General features: G+C 37.7%; 1 protein-coding gene across 4 annotated transcripts in view; it reads left to right on the forward strand.

Annotated features, from left to right (window-relative positions):
* Nucleotides 1–12,982, forward strand: part of THAP12 (THAP domain containing 12) — a 28,965-nt gene extending 15,983 nt beyond the window's left edge. Inside the window, exons 3-6 of one of the 4 annotated variants that reach the window (XM_018059323.1) lie at nucleotides 715–809; nucleotides 3,408–3,515; nucleotides 8,624–8,660; nucleotides 10,101–12,982. In XM_018059323.1, coding sequence (XP_017914812.1) covers nucleotides 10,274–12,034 — 1,761 coding nt within the window. In that variant the 5' untranslated portion in view covers nucleotides 715–809; nucleotides 3,408–3,515; nucleotides 8,624–8,660; nucleotides 10,101–10,273 and the 3' untranslated portion in view covers nucleotides 12,035–12,982. Of the gene's footprint in view, nucleotides 1–714; nucleotides 810–3,407; nucleotides 3,516–8,623; nucleotides 8,719–10,100 lie in introns of those variants that run through there. The other 3 variants (XM_018059322.1, XM_018059326.1, XM_018059325.1) reach the window with 3 other exon arrangements.

The following is a 19,497-nucleotide window of genomic DNA, read 5'->3' on the forward strand; positions in this document are numbered from 1 at the left end:
CACTTTTTAAACTTTTTTTGTAGCCTTCAGAAAATTTTAGATTATAAATGTGTATGTTTAAGGTGAATTTGGCATTTTTATTTGGAACAGCTTCTCTAGAGCTTTTATATGAGTGAAATCTTCATCAAGGGATAGAGCTCTTTGCAAATTTTTGTGTGTACTGTTAGAACCTACCCTTAATTTTTATGTGCTGGATACAACAAGAAGCAAATCATACAGTTCATGTGATGAAAACATTTTCATCAGTAATTTGCAATTTCATATCAAGACCTGAATTTCTCCATCTTATTACAGTTAACTGTAAATTTGTCCAGGTCACTTCTCCTCTCTTAGCTTCAATTTCTAATGAAGAATTTAGACCAAATAATTCCTGAGGTCTAAGATTTTTAACCGTCTGTGATTCTGTTACTGTTTTGATTCGTAAAAGGCACACAAAGACAGATTTGATTGAAATAAAGCAGACTTGAAACACTTTAAAAACTAGTTCAGTTCAGTTCAGTTCAGTCACTCAGTCGTGTCCGACTCTTTGCGACCCCATGAATCACAGCACGAAACTAGTTAGGAAGACAGTTTTGTTAAGTATTCTTGCTTAGGTATGAAAACAAATATTCTTGTTTAGGCATAACTGTCATCAGTTATTGGGATAGACATAAACTTAATTTGAAGATATACTATATATTGTTATGCAGCAATTTATTTTGATATTTTTTTCAGATACATTTTGCAGAGGCATCAGAAAACTAAAGAATGATTGGGTTATTTTATTTCTCAAAATTAATTGAAGCAGATACTTGTGAAGTCATTGGGAGGTGAGCCTATTCCGGTTCAACAGTTTAATCACAAATATTTGAGGGATATTTTTGCCTTGCTTTGTTAACAGGGTAATGATCAAAATCAAAGATTTCATATGTTTAAAAGGCAAACTTTATGTTCTTGACATTAAATAAAAATATCCCAAATTATTTTGAATACACACACCATATGCATTTTTAAATTTTTATTTTATTAATAAATACCATTTCTTAATCAGTTAATTCCAACAAGATTAATGTGAGAAATATAAAATATATAGTTCACTTCTATTCTTGTTTAGTCAGAGCATAGAACAGATTTTCACTTTTTAAATTTCCACATAATTTTTTAATCTTGAATCAGTTATTACAAATGTGAGAGATTTTCATTCTCCACATATAGAAGATATTGCTGTTAAAAGCTGGATTATCTAATATTTATACCCAAATGTTGTTAAGAGTTTTGAATTCATTAGTTTGGCATTTAAGATCTCATCAGTAAACGTTTGTGGGTTAGTTCAACCAAAGCTAAATATTATCTCTGATGCTAAAGTAAGATCATTACTTTATATTCAAGCCTTCATTCAGCAGTTAAAGATTAAATTTTGGTACTGAATAAAAATTGTCATGCACAGGAATAGAATGTAGCCTTTTTTGGCATGGCTACTTATGAGTAGGTGTACAAATATTGCATGTTTTTTATTCATGTATTGTTTTTTGGTCTATAATACCTTTGCTTTATAGATGAATTTTATATGAATTTTTTAAGTTCTTCATAGTGTTTTATCCCTCTTCTGTTTATTTAATTGGAAGATATCAAGACTTCACTCTGTATATGGATATGGTTTTTCTTTTTGAGATGTTTGCCAAGCAGGAAAGCTAAAGCACTTAGGGTATAGTATTGTGTTTGTGCCCTTCAGTGATTGTGTACCATATCAATCCCTGATTCAAACTCCATAGTAGACTGAGGATAATTGGCCCAGCACTAGAAGTTGAATGTCATTAAGAAATAGATTTTCTTCTTTGTGTTTTCCCTGAGGCTTGTGATTGAACTAGAAAATATTGAATAGAAATAGAAATTCTTCTCAAATGTGTTTAACAGTTCCTTAGATAAAACTTAAGTGTGTTCTCTTTAATTATATATTTTTCCATCATATTTTCCTAACCTCATTTCCTTGAGTTAAAAAAAATATGGGGATTTTTACTTTGGTTTGATGTATTCTTTGAATCTGCTTTATTAGCTTTGAAACAATCACTGCTCCCACAAAAGCTTTTTAAACTGAAGTGTGTTTTGTTTTTATCAGTGCAAATTTGGGAAGACATTAAAGGCACAGTTTCTTTGGACTAGCTAAGGGAATGTAGTAGCAGTTATTCATCTGTTACTCTGCCTCTTAATAAACTTCTTGTCCCTACCTGACCTCTGGTCTGTCTGGCTGTAGGAGACTGTCACCATCTAAATTTGCATCCAGCTTCTAGTCAGATTGAATTAGTTTATAAGGATAGAGAGTGGTCACCCTTCAGTGATAAGAATATTATAATTAGAAGGAAATTTAGAAATACCTGGTTCAGTGTTTGCAAAAATGTGATTATGTGTATAACTTGTGACATATAAATGATATTAAGTGGCACATGAGTCAGTTTTTATCTTAAATTTTGTAATATGTGTTAAAAATATAACTAGCTTATCAAATCATTATTTTATAGTTTTTATTCCTTAAGATTTTGTTAGTTAGAAAAGTGAGTCAATTATGAAAAAGTATAGGTGGTTGGGTAACTGAAATGATGAGCATTATGATCATTAGTGTGTGAATAACTTAATCTAATTCAATACCTGAGTTTTATTCAAAAGAAGAAACTGACTGTAGAAAGGAAAAGTATTTGTCTAGGGTCTCAGAGTGAGTCACTGGTAGAATAAGGACTAGCCCCTAAGCCTCCTGTGAAAGTATTAGTGGCTCAGTAGTGTCCAGCTCATTTTGACCCCATGAACTGTAGCCCACCAGCTTCTCTGTCTGTGGAATGCTTCAGACAAGAATATTGGAGTCGGTAGCCATTCTCTTCTCCACGGTATCTTCCCAACCCAGGGATCAAACCTGGTTCTCCTGCATTGCAGACAGATTCTTTACTGTCTGAGCCACCAGGGAAGCTCTTGGTCTCTTGGGTCCTCGTCAGTATTATTTCACAGTGCCTTAATGCTTCTCAGTAATAGTAGTGAAAGAGGAGTGAATGGCAGGTAAAGGAGGGAAGAGGTATTATGAAACCTATAAGAGGATAGCTTATTTGAGAAACTTCTGTGCCTGCTTTGCTTTGTAGGCTCATGGAAGAACAGAAAAGTAGCTAGAAGAGTGAATTAGAAAAATGTATATATAATACAAATACATTTTACTTTTTATGCCTATCATCAGTTCAGTTCCTTCATTTATAAGATTGCCAGAAGGACAAATGTAAAAGGAGTTAGAAATAATTAGCTGATCTGGACTGACATCATCAATTCTGCAGGTCTCTACACTTTAGAATTGGAGTTGAAGTAGTACTGGGGAAATCATTAACAATCAATTTTGTTTGTGTGTAATGTATTTTTAAGGACTGTTTCTGCCTTAACACATTTTTCTTTTTCAGAGTCCTTACAGGACAGTTCTCCGAGATAATGCCATACCAACAATATTCGATCTTACCAGCCATTTGAATAATCCACATAGTAGACACAGAAAACGAATAAAAGAACTGGTATGTCAGTGTGCTTCCAGCTTTTCTATCCTCTATAATATTATGAAATCTAGTATAGATGCATTCATGTTAATATTGAACCAAGTTACTCTCTATATCAGGTGTAGCATTATGGGGGATTAATGCCATGGTTATTGAAGTAGCATAGACCTAAGGTGTTTAGTTTGTTTTAGTATTTGCTTTGGAAAATCTTCCTCAAGTTTAGCCAGTTGATACTTGTTGACTTGAGCCAAAGTATGCTGTTAATTCAGTTTGGTTCTATTCAGTTGCTCAGTCATGTCCGACTCTTTGCCACCCCATGGACTGCAGCATGCCAGGCCTCCCTGTCCATCAACAACTACCAGAGTTTACTCAAACTCATGTCCATTGAGTCAGTAATGCCATCCAACCATCTCATCCTCTGTTGGCTCCTCCTCCTGCCTTCTATCTTTCCCAGCATTAGGGTCTTTTCAGGTGAGTCAGCTCTTCGCATCAAGTGGCCAAAGTATTGGAGTATCAGCCTCAGCATCAGTCCTTCCAAGGAATATTCAGGACTGATTTCCTTTCGGATGGACTGGTTGGATCTCCTTGCTGTCCAAACGACTCTCAGGAGTCTTCTCCAACACCACAGTTCAAAAGCATCAATTCTTCAGCGCTCAGCTTTCTTTATAGTCCAACTCTCACATCCATATATGACTACTGGAAAAACCATAGCCTTGACTAGATAGACCTTTGTCAGCAAAGTAATGTCTCTGCTTTTTAATATGCTGTCTAGGTTGGTCATAACCGAGGAGTAAGCATCTTTTAATTTCATGTTAATTTCATGCTGTTAATTATGGGCTCCTAGATCATTTTCCTCCAGGAAAGCAGGAAAAAAAACTCACCTCTTCCTTTGTGGTAAAGAAAGTGGGACTGAGGTATATTTCTAGAATATTTTGGCACAAAGGTATTAATAAAGGGAAAGAGTGAAAGTTAAGACATGGGTAGTTTTACTAGAGATAAGGATTCCATCACTATTAAGTACTCACAGGGTTTATAAAAGCCTTTAAGTCTCTCTATATGGCATCTTTGTGCATGTTTTTTATAAACCTTTGATATCCTTAAAATGTACCTGTTTTTTGTTGACCTCAAATGAACAAAATGAAATTACTCAGACTCCTCAGACCATGGTTTTCTGTCATCATTGCCACCAGGAAGCCCCTTATTTTTTTTTCCTTATAACCATTCCCATTCCTCACCTTCCTCCATTTTGTATCTGTGTTCTTGTACTTAATGAGTCATTTCAATCCATTGGCTATGTGCTTCTTAAAGATAACATTTGTCTAGTTCTCCTCATTTTCTTCTATATTTACCTTTTGTAACCAGATCTTTGATCCATTTGAATTTGTATAGTGTCCAGTAGAGATCTAGTTTACCTTTCTATTTATAGGGATCAGGTTTTCCCAACATAGTCTGTTAATCAGTCTGGATAAGATGCTGCCCCTTACCTTGCTTTAGATTATATCATTTTCAAATAGAGTGATTTCTTAAATCTTCTTTTTCAAAATTGTCTTAGCTATTTGTAGACTTTTATTCTGCCATGTGAATTTGAGAATCCTTTTGTCATATTCTAGAAATTCTGTTGAGATTTTCATTATAAATACTTTGAATTAATATTTTTACAATGTTAATTAGTCATATCCATGAATGGAAAAAAAACAATAAAATAGCTGTCAAGTAGCAGAGCAGTCATTGACAAAGCTACTAGTTCTTTGAAAAGACTTTCAAAACAGGATTTCTCTGGTGGTCCAGGGGCTAAGAGTCATCACTTCCAAAGCAGGGGGCCCAGGTTTACTCCCTAATCAGGGACCTAGATCCCACATGCCACATGCAACTAAAGGATTTTGCATGCTGTAGTGTGGCTTAGCAGTAAAAGAATCTGCCTGGAATACAGGAGACTTTCAGGAGACTCGGGTTTGATCCCTAGGTCAGGAAGCTCCCCTGGAGAAGGAAATGGCAGCCCACACCAGTATTCTTGCCTGGGAAATCCCATGGTCAGAGGACCCTGATGGGCTACAGCCCATGGGGTTGAAAAGAGTTGGACATGACTGAGCAACTAAACAACATGCTGCAGTGAAGATTCAAGATCTCACGTGCTGCAGCTAAGATCCAGTGCAGCCAAGTAAATAAGCACTGAAAAAAGAAAAAGTATAATAATTTAGAAGTGCAGAGAGTAAAAATTGTGAAAATTTTTCAAGATTTTTGTTGTTTTTTTAGAAGAGAACCTGTACATCCTTCCTTAATTACTTGCTAAGTTAGGGTAAGATTATGTATTTCTGGTTAAGAGATTGTTTCCACCAGTTAAAAAAGTTATTTATTTGTTTGACTGTGTGGGGTCTTAGTTGAGGCTCATGGGATCTTCGCTGCATCACGCGGGGTCTTTTAGTGTGGTCCACAGACTCTCTGTAATTGTGGTGTGCAGCCTCCGTTGCTGTGGCACAAGGGCTTAGTTGCTCTGTGGCATGTGGGGTCCTCGTTCCCTAAGTAGAGATCAAACGTGTGCTACCTGCATGGCAAGGCAGATTCACCACTGGGCCACCAGGAAATCCCGCCACCAATTTTGAAGATCGTTTTTTTTTAGATTAATTCTAATAGTCTACTGGGTTTTCTGTGTAGTTGATTGTATCATCTATAAATAAGGACAGATTTGCCTCTTCTTTCAGTCTTCCAATTTTAATGTTTTCCGTTGCCTGTCTTACTGTTTGGTCAGGATCGTCTCTAGTACTGTATCGAGTAGTCCCAGGAATGTCATGGCTGGTACACTCGTCTTGTTCCATTAAATGTGATGTTTCCATTGGTATTGTTAAGTAATTTTTTTTTCATCAAGTTAAAGAAATACCCTTTATTTTCTTTTAGTCCTCATATTAAGAGGTTATTTTTTTGTCTTAACTTATGGAACTTACTGGTATTTTCATTGTATCTGTTCTTTTTTACCCCCCTTCTTTAATGCTTAGTGAATAACATTGATGGATTTGCTGATGTTGAACCATCTTTGCCTAAATGACTGCAGTATATTTCTTTTAATTTTCATATACTGTTCGATTTAGTTGGTCAGTTTTGCGTTAATTTCTTTTCATGTATTCTTCTTACACAGTTATGATATCAGGGATCCGTTGGCCTCAAAATGAGTTAGATAACATTTCTTTTTTTCTCTTTTAATTTTCCTAGAAAAACTTATATAAGGTAGATATTGTCTGCTCTTGAAAGTTAGGTTGAACTTGGTAAAACCATCAGAGGGCTTTGGGTGGATGAGGGAATATTTTGATTACCATTTCTGTTCATTTATTTGTTTCTCTTTCTTCTTGTGCCTTATATGTTTCCAAAACTTTATGAGCTTCACCTAGAGTTTTAGGCTGCTTGCTCTCTGCTCCTAAAATTACTTTAATAGTCTTTTCAAAGAAATAATAGTGAGTTTTGTCACTGATTGCTGTACTTATGAGCTATTTTATTGATTTCTGCTAGATTTGAAGAATTTATTGTTTGGCTCTTCTTTAACTTCTTGAATGTTTAACTTAATTATGTGTATTCAAAGCTATAAATGTCTATATTTTAGCTGTATCCTGCAATTTTAGACATGTAGTGCTTTCATTGTTCAACTGTGAGTGTTTTGTAGTTTCCCCTACTTCTTTAACATAAGATTGTTTTTGTTTTTAGTTTCTAGACATGGGTTTATTTTGTAAAACTTTTTGCCCCCAAATATTTGATGCATAGAGGGTATGTACATTCTATGTGATATTTTCTAATTTTTTCATCCATTATTGCTGTTGACATCAATGCCGGTCTCATTCTTGTTCCTTTTTTAGGTGAATGCTTTTTTCCCTTTAAATATTTTCTTTATATTTGATATTTCAAATTTGACTAAACTATATCTGAATGTGAGGTTTTTTCTTATCCAGACTTACATTGTACAGTTCTGAGGAATCCTCAGTTTTTATTTCTTCATGCTTTTCTTCCGCTCTGTTTTTTTTCTGGGACTTCTCATAAATGAGTGCTGACACTGCACATCAGCTTTCTTCTTAGTAATATGAAGCAGGGGTGAGGAGCTCAATCACTTCCCATCCTGTAGCTATCATTTCCTGTTCTCTGCCCCTCAAAGAACCTCAGATATCTTACAGCAGGCTCACTTCCAGATCTGCCATCCTTGTAACTCCACAGCCCATAGGATAAGAAGGGAATGTTCCAGACTGGCTAACCTGCTCACCTTTTATCAGTACCATGTCCTGTGCTGCCCAGCAGGTACCCTGCTATCTCTAGCTGTCACTGGTACTGCTGCTTTCATGCCCTACAATAGTAATGGGGTGGGGTGTGAGCTAATAATTACAGTGGGTTAGAGGGAGAAAAGGACACATTTGGAAAGTTCTCCCTCAGTCTAAGCCTGAATATGCCACTTTCTCTCTAGCATAAGGCTCTCTATGCTATTTATATCCATTTCTCTTCCATTTTGGCATTGTCACTTTCTGCTTCTCAGAGATTGCTCACAGCTTTTGTGTTAGGTTCTGGACTCCAGCAACTCCCTTTTACATGACATCCCCTGGGGTTAGACTAGGGGAGAGGGGCATGATTTATGGACCTTGAGTTTGACCTCAGATCCCCTGGGGTTAGACTAGAGGAGAGGGGCATGATTTATGGACCTTGAGTTTGACTTTAAATGCCGTCATATACGTTCATGCCTTTTATTAGCCAGCACATATTTGTAACCTCAAGTTATGATGATTTAGGTATAAAGTACTTAAATGATGTATTCTTTACCCTCTAGTATTTTATTATAAACTTGGAGTCATTAGCAGATGATTCTAGTTTGCTTGTCATCTGTCTGTTTGAAGAATGTATTCTTTATGAAGAATTTACGCTCTTGAAAGAATTAAATTTGGGACTTCCCAGGTGGTCCAGTAGTTAAGATTTCATACTTCTACTGCAGGGGCACAGGTTCAGTTCCTGGTCAGGAAACTAAGATTCCACATGCTGCATGGCATGGCCAAAAAAAAAAGAATTAAATTTGACTCATAATATGCTTTTTACTTGAGTCTGTGATGATATACTGGAGTTCAGTTTTCTTAAAGATTTTTTTTTCTCTTTTTCTTATCATTTAGAGTGAAGATGAAATCAGGACACTGAAACAGAAAAAAAGTAAGTGATAGTGTTAATGACTCAACTTCTGAATGCCTTTTTAAAAGGCCTTGACCTGGTAAGGACAAATAAATATGTTTTATGTCCAAAAACCTATTGTGAGAATGATGTAAGAGTGTGGTAGGCATTGTCCTGTGGTCTGGAATTGTCTGTGAGATAAAATCTTAGCTCAGTTAGTCTTTATTGAGTACCACTATGCCATGCACTTGGCCTTCTCTCTTTCCACTAGGTGCTCCCAGTGTGGTAGGGCAGAAGGCAGAGTAAGTATCTCACTGTAGGGAAGGAAAGGAGCCGAATCTCTGTCCATGCCACCTGTGGTGCATACTAAGTTCTTGGTAAAAATTTAAAGACTCAGTGCTGTTGAGATACTTGGCTTTACAGAGAGTAAGAGTCACAGTAGCTGTTCTCCAGGTACTGATGTCTGAGCTGTGTCACCAGAAAATGAGGACTAGAGGGGGTTTTGTTCTTACCAATTTTTACTTTGAATCTTCCTTTCCTATCTCTTCCTACTACTGCTGTTATTATTAACCCAACTTTTTACTGAGTGCTTACTGTGTGCCAAGTCATTAAGAGCTTTGCATATATTAATTCATGTAATTCTCACGGTAGCCCTGAGGTAAGTACTATTATTTTCCCCCTTTATAGCTGAAGAGACATGGAGTCAGGCAAAGAAAGGAGTGAAGGATATTTGTGTCTTGAAACAGGGTGCCAGATTTGGGGAACTACACATTCATTTTGTTTTAGAGCTTCTATGAACCCATGATGGTTAAAAAATGATGGTTAAAAAAGGGGCCACAGGGGCCAGGACTTACAGAGTTGTGAGTATGACTATGGTCAGAACCCTTAACCTCAGGGCTTCAGTTCTCCCATCTACATATGAAGAGATTTCTATTAATAATATACTAATAGTGCCCTAGAAATTGCATGAATATAATTTGTAGTATATGGTCTCATATAAAAGTATTGCTTAAAAGTGTCAGCATGGACCTTGGAGCCAGACAAGCTTGGATTTGAATTTTCACCTCTGTCTGTGACCTTGGCAGTTATTTACTGTCCTCATTTGTAAGGGAGCAGTCTGCTACATATAAGAGGACAACACAGTGCCTCAGTAACTGTTAGTCCTTCCGGTCCTTTTTGTGACGGCGTGGACGGTTATTACTCTGTATATGTAATGTGCCTTCTTAAATTTATAAGAAATTGTTCCTCTCATAATAGCATTGACATGTAGGATGAATATATATTCATTCACAGTATTTGTCTCCTCCACTAGAGTGTGTCTTAATTTAATCTCTGCATCCTAGTCTGTGGTCTAGTAGGTACCTCGTGAGTGTTGAATGAATGAATTTGTGAATTTTAAATATTTAACCAGTCAAATATGTAATTTTTTGTTTGTATGATTCCTTATGAACCTGCTTATAAAATTAATTCTTTGTTTTCCAGTTGATGAAACTTCTGAACAGGAACCAAAACATAAGGAAATAAACAACAGCAATGCTCAGAATCCCAGTGCAGAAGAAGGGGGTGAAGAGCAGGATGAAGACATTTTACCTTTAACTCTTGAAGAGAAGGAAAACAAAGAATATTTAAAATCTTTATTTGAAATTTTGATTCTTATGGGAAAACAAAACATACCTCTGGATGGACATGAAGCTGATGAAATCCCAGAAGGTCTTTTTACTCCTGATAACTTTCAAGCACTGCTAGAGTGCCGGATCAATTCTGGTGAAGAGGTTCTGAGAAAGCGCTTTGAGACAACAGCAGTTAACACATTGTTCTGTTCCAAAACACAGCAGAAACAGATGCTGGAGATCTGTGAGAGCTGCATTCGGGAAGAAACCCTCAGGGAAGTAAGAGATTCTCACTTCTTTTCCATCATCACTGATGATGTGGTGGACATAGCAGGGGAAGAGCACCTGCCTGTGTTGGTGAGGTTTGTCGATGAAGCTCACAACCTGAGAGAGGAATTCGTAGGCTTCCTGCCTTATGAAGCTGATGCAGAAATTTTGGCTGTGAAATTTCACACTACAATAACTGAGAAATGGGGATTAAACATGGAGTACTGTCGCGGCCAGGCTTACATTGTATCTAGTGGATTTTCATCCAAAATGAAAGTTGTTGCTTCTAGACTTTTAGAGAAATATCCCCAAGCTATCTACACACTCTGCTCTTCCTGTGCCTTAAATATGTGGTTGGCAAAATCAGTGCCTGTTATGGGAGTATCTGTTGCATTAGGAACAATTGAAGAAGTTTGTTCTTTCTTTCATCGATCACCACAACTGCTTTTAGAGCTTGAAAGTGTAATTTCTGTCCTCTTTCAGAACGATGAAGAAAGGGGCAAAGAACTGAAGGAAATTTGCCATTCTCAGTGGACAGGCAGGCATGATGCTTTTGAAATCTTAGTGGACCTCCTACAAGCACTTGTTTTATGTTTAGATGGTATAAATAGTGACACAAATGTTAGATGGAATAACTGTATAGCTGGCCGAGCATTTGTGCTCTGTAGTGCGGTAACAGATTTTGATTTCATTGTTACCATTGTTGTTCTTAAAAATGTTTTATCTTTCACAAGAGCTTTTGGGAAAAATCTTCAGGGGCAAACCTCTGATGTCTTTTTTGCAGCCAGTAGCTTGACTGCAGTGTTACATTCACTAAATGAAGTGATGGAAAATATTGAAGTTTATCATGAATTTTGGTTTGAGGAAGCCACAAATTTGGCAACCAAACTTGATATTCAGATGAAACTCCCAGGGAAATTTCGCAGAGCTCAACACAGTAACCTGGAATCTCAGCTAACCTCTGAGAGTTATTATAAAGAAACTCTAAGTGTTCCAACTGTGGAACACATTATTCAGGAACTGAAGGATATATTCTCAGAACAGCACCTCAAAGCGCTTAAATGCTTATCCCTGGTACCCTCTGTCATGGGACAGCTCAAATTCAATACATCAGAGGAGCACCATGCTGACATGTACCGAAGTGACTTACCTAATCCTGACACACTCTCTGCTGAGCTGCATTGTTGGAGAATCAAATGGAAACACAGAGGGAAAGATATAGAACTTCCATCCACTATTTATGAAGCCCTTCATCTGCCAGACATCAAGTTTTTTCCTAATGTTTATGCATTGCTGAAAGTCCTGTGTATTCTCCCTGTGATGAAAGTTGAGAATGAACGCTATGAAAATGGGCGAAAGCGTCTCAAAGCATACTTGAGGAACACTTTGACAGATCAAAGATCAAGTAACTTGGCTTTGCTTAACATAAATTTTGATATAAAACACGATTTGGATTTAATGGTGGATACATATATCAAACTGTATACAAGTAAGTCAGAGCTTCCTACAGATAATTCAGAAACCATTGAAAATACCTAAGAGACTTTTAACCTAGACTGTCTCTTATATTTGATATTCAAAAAAAAATGTAAGAAATTAAAAAATATCTTACAGAAAAGTTGTAAGGGTAGGCCGCTTAATCACTGAATATCTTGACCTGTAGGCCTCCCGTTGAGTACATTAGTCATTGATAATCTGCCTGTTTAAATGTCCTATTCGAATGCCCATGCTTTGGAGACCTAACTGTTCTTCCAGAAGATAGCATTGAAAGTACCATATTACAGTTTTATGTGATTTCTGCTAATGGCACTTTGGAATTGTTTTAGTTAAGTGATTTTAGACATTACGTTTATCACTGTGGATCAAATTGTCAGGTATTAAGTTATCAGATCTTTGAAAAAATAAAATTACAGGAGGTATGGGAGGAAGGAATGCATTTTGTAAAATGTTACAGTGAAGCTCATGACTGACTTTTAAATAATAGGAGTTATAAGTCTGCTATTAAAAATCTGTAAAGGACAGTTAAGAAAATTATCAGACTATAAGAGAAACGTGTTAGCTTGTCCAACAAGGATTTCAGTGTAGATTTTCTCTTTATCAAATGAAGTTAAAGCAACAAGTTAAAATTTGAATGGAAGAGCCTGCCATTGTTGTTCCACATCTGGTATTGCTGTTTACATTCCTTTATTGAGCCTACGTCTTTGTAAGCTTTTTGGCAGGTATGTGTTGAACACTTCAGTTTCATGGTCAAGAAAGGATCAGAGGCCATGGATACTGACAGCTGATTTGTCTGTTTTCTTCTGCTTTTTCCATGACTCTATCTACTGCCTCATCTTGATTTACAAGCAAAGCCTAGAAAGTCTACAAAAATAAGTGTTTTGTAGTTTATCTAGGAATAATACAGAAAATATTGCTGTTATTTTTGGTGAAGAAAATCAATTTTGTATAGTTTATTTCAACCTAAATAAAATGTGAATTTTGTGTAAAGTTCAGATATTTTTTTTTGGTGTGGACAAAACAGATTCTTGTGATAAAATTCTCTTTTCAAAAATATCACTTTCACAATTGAAAATAAGTTCTTTAAAAACCTATTTAAATTGTGAAGTCATTAAATGTAAGATTTATCTAACTTTTAAAATATTATATGTTATATGACCCCTGATATAGTTAATTTTTACATAATTATTGCTGGCTAAAATGTAAATGAATGAATATTGCAGAGACATTGAATTGTTTATGTTGGGATAAGTTAGTGCTGTTCGAGCTTCAGAAAACAGGATGAGAGTGTATTTGCCAGTTGCTGGGTCTTACTGATAGTAGTAGTGGCCACAGGACTGGAAAAGGTCAGTTTTCATTCCAATCCCAAAGAAAGGCAATGCCAAAGAATGCTCAAACTACCACACAACTGCACTCATCTCACACACTAGTAAAGTAATGCTCAAAATTCCCCAAGCCAGTCTTCAGCAATACGTGCATCGTGAACTTCCGGATGTACAAGCTAGTTTTAGAAAAGGCAGAGGAACCAGAGATCAAATTGCCAACATCCACTGGATCATCGAAAAAGCAAGAGAGTTCCAGAAAAACATCTGTTTCTGCTTTGACTATGCCAAAGCCTTTGACTGTGTGGATCACAACAAACTGTGGAAAATTCTGAAGGAGATGGGAATACCAGACCACCTGACCTGCCTCTTGAGAAATCTGTATGCAGGCTAGGAAACAACAGTTAGAACTGGACATGGAACAACAGACTGGTTCCAAATAGGAAAAGGAGTATGTCAAGGCTGTATATTGTCACCCTGCTTATTTAACTTCTATGCAGAGTACATCATGAGAAACGCTAGGCTGAAAGAAGGACAAGCTGGAATCAAGATTGCGGGGAGAAATATCAATAACCTCAGATATGCAGATGACACCACTCTTATGGCAGAAAGTGAAGAACTAAGGAGCCTCTTGATGAAAGTGAAAGAGGAGAGTGAAAAAGTTGGCTTAAAGTTCAACATTCAGAAAACAAAGATCATGGCATCCAGTCCCATCACTTCATGGGAAATAGATGAGGAAACAGTGGAAACAGTGTCAGACTTTATTTTGGGGGGCTCTAAAATCACTGCAGATGGTGACTGCAGCCATGAAGTTAAAAGACACTTACTCCTTGGAAGAAAAGTTGCGACCAACCTAGATAGCATATTAAAAAGCAGAGACATTACTTTGCCAACAAAGGTCCATCTAGTCAAGGCTATGGTTTTTCCAGTGGTCATGTATGGATGTGAGAGTTGGACTGTGAAGAAAGCTGAGCACCGAAGAATTGATGCTTTTGAACTGTGGTGTTGGAGAAGACTCTTGAGAGTCCCTTGGACTGCAAGGAGATCCAACCAGTCCATTCTGAAGATCAGCCCTGGGATTTCTTTGGAAGGAATGATGCTAAAGCTGAAACTCCAGTACTTTGGCCACCTCATACGAAGAGTTGACTCATTGGAAAAGACCCTGATGCTGGGAGGGACTGGGGGCAGGAGGAAAAGGGGACAACAGAGGATGAGATGGCTGGATGGTATATACCAACTTGATGGACATGAGTTTGAGTAAACTCTGGGAGTTGGTGATGGACAGGGAGGCCTGGCGAGCTGCGCATCATGGGATCGCAAAGAGTCGGACACGACTGAGCAACAACTGAACTGAACTGATAGTAGTGCATTTTCTTCTTTAAGACAAACAGGGCAGATGTGTCAATCAGGACGCATTACCCAGGCAAGCTATAAAAATGATAACAGGGTTTTTCTTATATCCAAAGCTCTAAGAGGTACCTCTGTCTTTGACAGAACTGTTCAGGTTCATGATGGCAGGATGACAGAGGAGGAGACACAGAGCAGGCCTTTTAATGGCTGCATCTAGTTCTTAGGACACTTAAGTAGCGGTTTGACCTTGGCAGATTGTGTAATCTGGGTATATTTCCTCAACTGTAAAACCACACACTGCTCTATGAGGGTTAGATAATTTATCATCAATCATCTATTACTACTTAACAGTATCCCAAAACTTAGTGGCTTAAAAAGAAAAAAAAAAAGCTAAACCACCGGTTTTGGATAGTTCTTTTGCTAATCTCATCTGGACTCTTCATTCAGTTGGAAGATTGGCTGGGGTCCTAGATGGGACAACTGGGCCTGTCCATGTGGTCTTTTATTTTGGGCTTGTGGCATGGTTATAGGGACTTACCTGGTTGCTCAGACAGTAAAGAGTCTGCCTGCAATGCGAGAGACCCGGGTTCAATCCTTGGGTTGGGAAGATCCCCTGGAAAACGGTGTGGCAACCCACTCCAGTATTCTTGCCTGGAGAATTCCATGGACAGAGAAGCCTAGTGGGCTACAGTCCATGGGATCGCAAAGAATGGGACACAGCTGAGCTACTAACGCTTCTGGTCTCAGAGTACAAGAAGGCAGAGGCAATAGCTTCAAACCATGGGCTCCAAAACTCAGAATGTCACTTTCAGCACATATTTTGGCCAAAACAAGTCACAAGGCTGGCTCAGAAGGGATAAGGATAATAGACTCCTCATCGTTATGACCAGAACTGTAAAATAGGGACCTGTTTTCAGTGTGCTATAATCATCCAAAACATTCATGTAGCAAGCATTGATTAAGCTTTTAAGATGCCTACCATTTGTTTTCATAATTCTCCAAGTTAATTGGGGAATTTATTAAAAGCTTGAAAACCCTGATTTGTTAAGCATCTTCATAAACTCTGGTCTTGGAAGGTAGATTGAGTCTATAGTAGTCTCTCCATAGATGAAATAGAGATTATCATTTTTGCAAGATTAGATAGAGGTTGGTGTTCAGTTCAGTTCAGTCACTCAGTCATGTCTGACTCTTTGCAACCCTATAGACTACAGCACGCCAGGCTCCCCTGTCCTTTACCATCTCGTGGAGCTTGCTCAAACTCAGGTCCATTGAGCCAGTGATACCATCCAACCATCTCGTCTTCTGTCGTCCCCTTCTCTTCCCTCCTTCAATCTTTCTCAGCATCAGGGTTTTTCTAATGAGTCAACTCTTCACATCAGGTGACCAAAGTATTGGAGCTTCAGCTTCAGCATCAGTACTTCCAATGAATCAGTTCAGTTCAGTTGCTCAGTTGTGTCTGACTCTTTGTGACCCCATGGACTGCAGCACTCCAGGCCTCCCTGTCCACCACCAACTCCCAGAGCTTACTCAAACTCATGTCCATTGAGTCGATGTCATCCATGTCAACCATCTCATCCTCTCTCATCCCCTTCTCCCACCTTCTATCTTTCCCAGCATCAGGGTCAGTTCTTCTCATCAGGTAGCCAAAGTATTGGAGTTTTAGTTTCAGCATCAGTCCTTGCAAGGAATATCCAGGACAGATTTCTTTTTGGATGGACTGGTTGGATCTCCTTCCAGTCCAAGGGACTCTCAAGAGTATTCTCTAACACCACAGTTCAAAAGCATCAGTTCTTTGGCTCTCAGCTTTTTTTATAGTCCAACTCTCGTATCCATACATGACTACTGGAAAAACCATAGCCTTGACTAGACAGGCTTTGTTGGCAAAGTAATGTGTCTGCTTTTTAATATGTTATCTAGGTTGGTCGCAACTTTTCTTCCAAGGAGCAAGTGTCTTTTAACTTCTTGGCTGTAGTCACCATCTGCAGTGATTTTGGAGCTCAAAAAATAAAGTCTGTCACTGTTTCCACTGTTTCCCTATTTCCCATGAAGTGATGGGACCAGATGGGACCATGATCTTAGTTTTCTGAATGTTGAGCTTTAAGCCAACTTTTTCACTGTCCTTTTCACTTTCATCAAGAGGCTCTTTACTTCTTTGTTTTCTGCCATAAGGGTGGTGTCATCTGCATATCTGAGATTATTGATATTTCTCCCCGCAATCTTTTTTTTTTTTTCCCCCGCAATCTTGATTCCAGCTTGTGCTTCCTCCAGCCCAGCATTTCTCATGATGTACTCTGCATAGAAGTTAAATAAGCAGGGTGACAATATTCAGCCTTGATGTACTCCTTTTCCTATTTGGAAACAATCTGTTGTTCCATGTCCAGTTTTAACTGTTGCTTCATGACCTGCATACAAATTTCTCAGACTGCAGGTCAAGTGGTCTAGTATTCCCATCTCTTTAAGATATTTCCAGTTTGTTGTGATCCACACAGTCAAAGGCTTTGGCATAGTCAATAAAGCAGAAATAGGTGTTTTTCTGGAACTCTTGCTTTTTCGATGCTCCAACAAATGTTGGCAATTTGATCTCTGGTTCCTCTGCCTTTTCTAAAACTAGCTTGAACATCTGGAAGTTCACAGTTCATATACTGTGGAAGCCTGGCTTGGAGAATTTTGAGCATTACTTTACTAGCGTGTGAAATGAGTGCAGTTGTGCAGGAGTTTGAGCATTCTTTGGCATTGCCTTTCTTTGGGATTGGAATGAAAACTGACCTTTTCCAGTCCTGTGGCCACTGCTGCATTTTCCAAATTTGCTGGCATATTGAATGTAGCACTTTTACAGCATCATCTTTTAGGATTTGAAACAGCTCAACTGGAATTCATCACCTCCACTAGCTTCGTTCATAGTAATGCTTCCTAAGGCCCACTTGACTTCACATTCCAGGATGTCTGGCTCTAGGTGAGTGACCACACCATCGTGATCATCTGAGTCATGAAGATCTTTTTTGTATAGTTCTTCTGTGTATTCTTGCCTCCTCTTCTTCATATCTTCTGCTTCTCTTAGGTCCATACCATTTCTGTCCTTTATTGTGCCCATCTTTGCATAAAATGTTCCCTTGGTATCTAATTTGCTTGAAGAAATCTCTAGTCTTTCCCATTCTATTATTTTCCTCTATTTCTTTGCATTGATCACTAAGGAAGGCTTTCTTATCTCTTCTTGCATTCTTTGGAACTCTGCATTCAAATGGGTATATCTTTCTTTTTCTCCTCTGCCTTTGGCTTCTCTTCTTTTCTCAGCTATTTGTAAGGCCTCCTTAGACAACCATTTTGCCTTTTTGCATTTCTTTGTCTAGGGGATGGTCTTGATCCCTGCCTCCGCTACAGTGTCACGAACCTCCATCCATAGTTCTTCAGGTACTCTATCAGATCTAATCCCTTGAATCTATTTGTCACTTCCACTGTATAATCATAAGGGATTTGATTTAGGTCATACCTGAATGGTCTAGTAGTTTTCCCTACTTTGTTCAGTTTAAGTCTGAATTTGGCAATAAGGAGTTCATGATCTGAGCCACAGTCAGCTCCCAGTCTTGTTTTTGCTGACTGTATAGAGCTTCTCCATCTTTGGCTGCAAAGAATATAATCAATCTGATTTTGGTTGGTGTAGTTGGTGTAGTCACTATTTATTCCGCAAATATTAGTTGAATGCTTATTGTGTGCCAGGCTTCTGGGTTAACTGCTGGCAATAACCGATGTGCTTTCTTACAGAACTTATAGCCTAGAGCTGGCCCATGGGACTACAGTTGTACTTACAACTGCACACACACACACAAACATACTTCACAGAGTTAAGTGGATCATATTACTGAAGTTAAAATAACACAGGGTACCCATAAAAGCTTTGTGTGATTTTTAAAAGATTGTATATCATATCAAAACAATTTTTAAAAGAGACTAGGAAATATATTCAAGATTTAGCATATATATTTGGAGGAATTTTTGCTTCTGACATATCCACTCTTATTTTGGGGGATAAAAAGTTAAAAAGCCTAACATAGGATTTGTTACCTGTAAATGAGAACAAATGCTTTATTGATATTTTTTTGTAATTTTTATTTCACTCTTAGCAATTACCCCATGAAGTAAGTGATAATTGATTAAGTTGAAAGAGACCCCACTTCCCACCCCTCTTGAAACCAGTTCCTCTGCAGTAACTTAGTTGGATCTGGTTTTTGTTTCATATTAGAGATAGCTACTTTTTAAGTGCTGTTTAAAGTAATTCATTAAACATACAAAAATTGTACTTGAAATGTTTTTTAATAGTTATATATTTTAGAACGTAAAAGCACCTTGATTATATATCATTCAAGTTCTAAAAAGAAATTCAAGCAAGAATTATCCCCATTTTTCAGTTGAGAAATCAAGCTCACAGAGGTAAATGAATTGCCCCAGATTATACAGCTAATAAATGCCAGAACTAGGTACTTCAATCCAGTCCTTCAGTCTTAAAATTGATTGTGAAAGCCACTTCATTCTTAAGATTTGTAAAAGAAATATTTGCTTTAGGAATGGGCTTCTTTCATGTTCTTGCTTTATCCGTTGCCAATATTCAGCACAGCATCTCTAAAAATGTGCTCATTATAGTCAACATGGGTTCCTTGTTAAAAAAAAAAAAAGTGAAGCTCAAAACTTCTGAGACTTTACAAACTAGGTGTAGAAATGCTGCCACCTTTGTTTGGCTGCCAAGACACTACCACAAAGGACTGTAGATCCAGGTCCATTTACTTCATGAGAGTGGGTGCAGCTGTCTTCTACTGTAATCAAATGTTCTTCTGTAGCCAG

Source organism: Capra hircus, chromosome 15, assembly GCF_001704415.2.
Source record: "Capra hircus breed San Clemente chromosome 15, ASM170441v1, whole genome shotgun sequence".
In the NCBI taxonomy this organism is placed as follows: Eukaryota; Metazoa; Chordata; class Mammalia; order Artiodactyla; family Bovidae; genus Capra; species Capra hircus.